General features: G+C 39.9%; 1 protein-coding gene across 4 annotated transcripts in view; it reads left to right on the top strand.

Annotated features, from left to right (window-relative positions):
• LOC106881102 (uncharacterized) overlaps positions 1-3608 on the top strand; it is an 88622-nt gene extending 85014 nt beyond the window's left edge. For all 4 annotated transcript variants that reach the window (XM_014931332.2, XM_052967893.1, XM_014931331.2 and 1 more), the window contains 2 exons: positions 1178-1300; positions 2271-3608. In XM_014931332.2, coding sequence (XP_014786818.1) covers positions 1178-1300; positions 2271-3415 — 1268 coding nt within the window. In that variant the 3' untranslated portion in view covers positions 3416-3608. The remainder of the gene's footprint in view (positions 1-1177; positions 1301-2270) is intronic.
• Positions 3609-3662: the final 54 nt, after the last annotated feature.

Here is a 3662-nt window from a genome sequence, read left to right on the forward strand (position 1 = left end):
TATATATATATATACATATATGATATATGTGTGTGTATGTGTTTATTTAAATGTATATACATGTGTGTATATATATATATATATATATATATATGTGTGTGTGTATATATATGTATATGTGTGTGTGGCTGTGTGTTAAGCTTGCTTCCCAACCACATGGTCCTGGCTTCAGTCCCACTGCATAGCACCTTGGACAAGTGTCTTCTACTATAGCCTTGGACTGACCAAAGCCTTGTGAGTGGATTTGATAGACAGACATGGAAAGAAGCTCATCGCATATATATATATTTACCCATGCCAGCATGGAAGGTGAATGTGAAATGATGATGTGCATGTGTGAGTGAGTGTTTGAGTCTGTGTTTGTTCCTCCTACCATAGCTTGACAACCGATGCTGGTGTGTTTACATTCCCGTAACTTAGCAGTTTAGCAAAAGAGACCAATAGAATAAGTACTAGGCTTAGATAGAATGAGTCCTGGGGTTGATTTGTTTGACTAAAATCCTCTAAGGTTGTGCTCCAGCATGGCCACAGTCAAATGACTGAAACAAATAAAAGAATATATACATATATATATATATATATGTATATATATATATATATATATATATATATATATATATATATATATATATATGCGTGTGTGTATGTATGTATGTGTGTTCACATATTTCACAGAGTTGAAACAGTTGAAGTGTATTTATTTAATGTTTTGAAGATGCTAATATGTAACTAAACAAAACAGGATTTGTGTATACCATGTAGTTATACGATGGTTCCCCCTCCTACTGAAAAATAATCTAATATGTCTATGAAACATTTTACAGAGTTTATCATCTCATGATTTAACTGCAAATAGTTGGGAGTTAGCTCTCATATACTTACCTTCGGCTTTTTATTAGTAATAATACACAGGAAGACTATGCTGAAAACACTCATGTAACAGACATAATATATGATAATAACTTTTTTTTTGGGGTTGAGTCAGTCTTGCTACTCTGAGTTTCACCTGTAAGTGCACAAGATCTTGCCTATTATGAGTAATAACTTGCTTGAAGATCCTGTGCATCTACGGGTGAAACTCATGACTCAACCAATATAAAATATATATGTGTGTAGGTGTATTTATATCTTCTGTGCACAACAGTAAGTTGTGATATGTTTGTGTGTTATATTTCAGCCCCAGACCGGTGTGGCTTCAATGGTACATTCCTGTGTAAGAACAGTCGCTGTATCTATGAGAACTGGAAATGTGACTACACAGATGATTGTGGAGACAACAGTGATGAGATGAACTGTCCTGGTGAGTAGTGTTGATTCATTCATACACACAAACATATTCTAAGTTCTCTATCTTCTTTGTCATATGTGTCAACTGGTACTTATTTGAACCCATGTAAAGCCAAGGTATCTTTCAGCATTACTTCTTTTTCAAGTTTATCTTGTGTCTTTGACTCTATCAGGCATTTATTCTGAAGTCATTAATCACTTGTCAATCTTTAGTGGTACATTCATCACCAGAAATAACTTGATATTCACAACCTGCTGTCTGTCTTGTTGCTTGCTGGGTGAGAAGTCTATCTGGCTTGCATGTTCACTTGATTAGTTGGTGACAAACTGACTTTTGGTTTACTGATGTTTGTGTTGCAAATGGTAAGTCTTTGCATTAGAAAACTTTAAAAATCTCGACCCCTCTTCATTCCTTGTGCAATGTCTATAGCTATGTATACACACACATTAGCTACAAGTATTTGCACATATGTACAAACACAGATATGGTTACGTATATATGTACACATTTGCTTATTACATAGTCAACAATCTTTCTACTTTCACTACTTCTACAGTCACTCACTTTACAGTTACTCCTTCTCTACTATCTCTTTTCCTCATCAAAACTACACTCTCATCTTGTGTTCTTCTTTACAGGTATCCTTTCATCTCATCTTCCACACTTATACTTCCCCTCTCTTCTCTCTGTGCAGTCACCTTTCCACTCTCACCCTTCTTTTCTCTCTTTACAATTACTTTTCCGCTCTCTAATCACATTTCCTCACTCACTTCTCTCTGTAGTCAGTTTTCACTCTCTTCTGTCTCATGTCACCTTTTACTCCCTTCTCTTTGTAGTCACCTTCTCCTTTCTACGTTATGACAATCTCTTTCCTTTCCTCATCTCTTTATCATCATCGTCTCTTCTCTATTACTACTGATTCTAATATAACCAATCTTTATATACCTCATTATTGATCCAGTCTTTTTCTTCTCTCTTCCAGGCAGTTCCAACAGAGTGATATTGGTAGCTGTGGTTGGTTCTCTCACATGTGCCCTGCTATTGGTCATTGCCCTTGGATTTACCTGTAAGCTGAACTCTCTGCGACACCGTGACCGACACCGCCTGCGACTGACTGAACCCGGAGGCCCACTCACCCACTGGCAGTCGGAGTTTATGCGACGCCCGGCACCTCCTTCCTATTGTGAGGCGATGATTACGTCAATGCCGTTTGAAGAAGCCCAGCGTATTTTCCAGGAGCGCAGACGTCACTCGAGACGTAGCAACCGCAGTCGTCATCGCTCATCGAATTCCAGTTCGCGATCAAGAAGCTGTTTGACCGAGAGCAGCCAAACAACAGCCGAACTTGTGGAACAGAATCCTGCAGTTGTCACGGCAACGGAGAGGCCCGCAACCGAGGAAGGCTGTGATGGGTCAGATGTTCCTCTAATTACAGACGGCCAAGACGACACTGTAAATAGCACAAACACTGACTTTGATAGGCAAGGATCAACTACCACCCTTCTTCTACCCAGTGAGTCGTCTGATTCTGAGCAGTCGGAAACTCGAGACGAAGCACACCGGGTTGAACGAGCAAACCGACAAACTGATGTGGAGAGTAATGGTGGCAGAAACAACAACAACAGTGGTGGTGGCAGCAGTGGTGGTGGCAATAACAGAGGTAGCAGTGGTGGAGGGCCAGGGAGAGAGGGGCGGAATGGAGATGTTGAGCGAGAACAGGTTCAGTTTAGTTCAGAGGACATCACAGCTTGCTGGCGGCATCCATCTCCGGTGAAGATCTGTGGCAGAATCTCCAGTGAGCCTCTCCTAAACTTCACTGACTCTAACAATATAGAAATGGCCAGCGCCATCTGTGATAACGACGTTACTGGCACCACTGAACTTGTCGAGCGACTCAGCAGTGAAATTGTGATGGGCAACGATGATGATGACAAAAGGTCGGCAATTTTGTCTCAAGTGGGCAGCACGTCCAGCGACTGTTGTCATAGCAACCTGAATGACAGCAATGCAATACACATGCCCAGCCTCCACTTCAGAATTGGCTCCTGTGACTCATTGAATTCCAGCCAATCAGAGCAAGTTCCCAGCGATTGTATAAACACCAGTGATAGTTTGACTGCAATTTAACTGTGTCTGTCAGCACCTTCCGTTTTTGTTGAACCCCTCCCTTCCACTTGAGTACACTTGAGTATAACAGAGGAGTTGAGTTCTTCTCTTGAGTCTCGCTTTTTTTCTCTAACTCTCAGCCAAAAAAAAAAACCAAAAAAACATCCAAAATATTACTGTTTGCAATAATAATAATAATAATAATAATAATAATGATATTGATGATGTCGATGTTGACGATAATAATAATATTAATAATGATAAATAG

Source organism: Octopus bimaculoides, chromosome 5 (assembly GCF_001194135.2).
Source record: "Octopus bimaculoides isolate UCB-OBI-ISO-001 chromosome 5, ASM119413v2, whole genome shotgun sequence".
Classification (NCBI taxonomy): domain Eukaryota; kingdom Metazoa; phylum Mollusca; class Cephalopoda; order Octopoda; family Octopodidae; genus Octopus; species Octopus bimaculoides.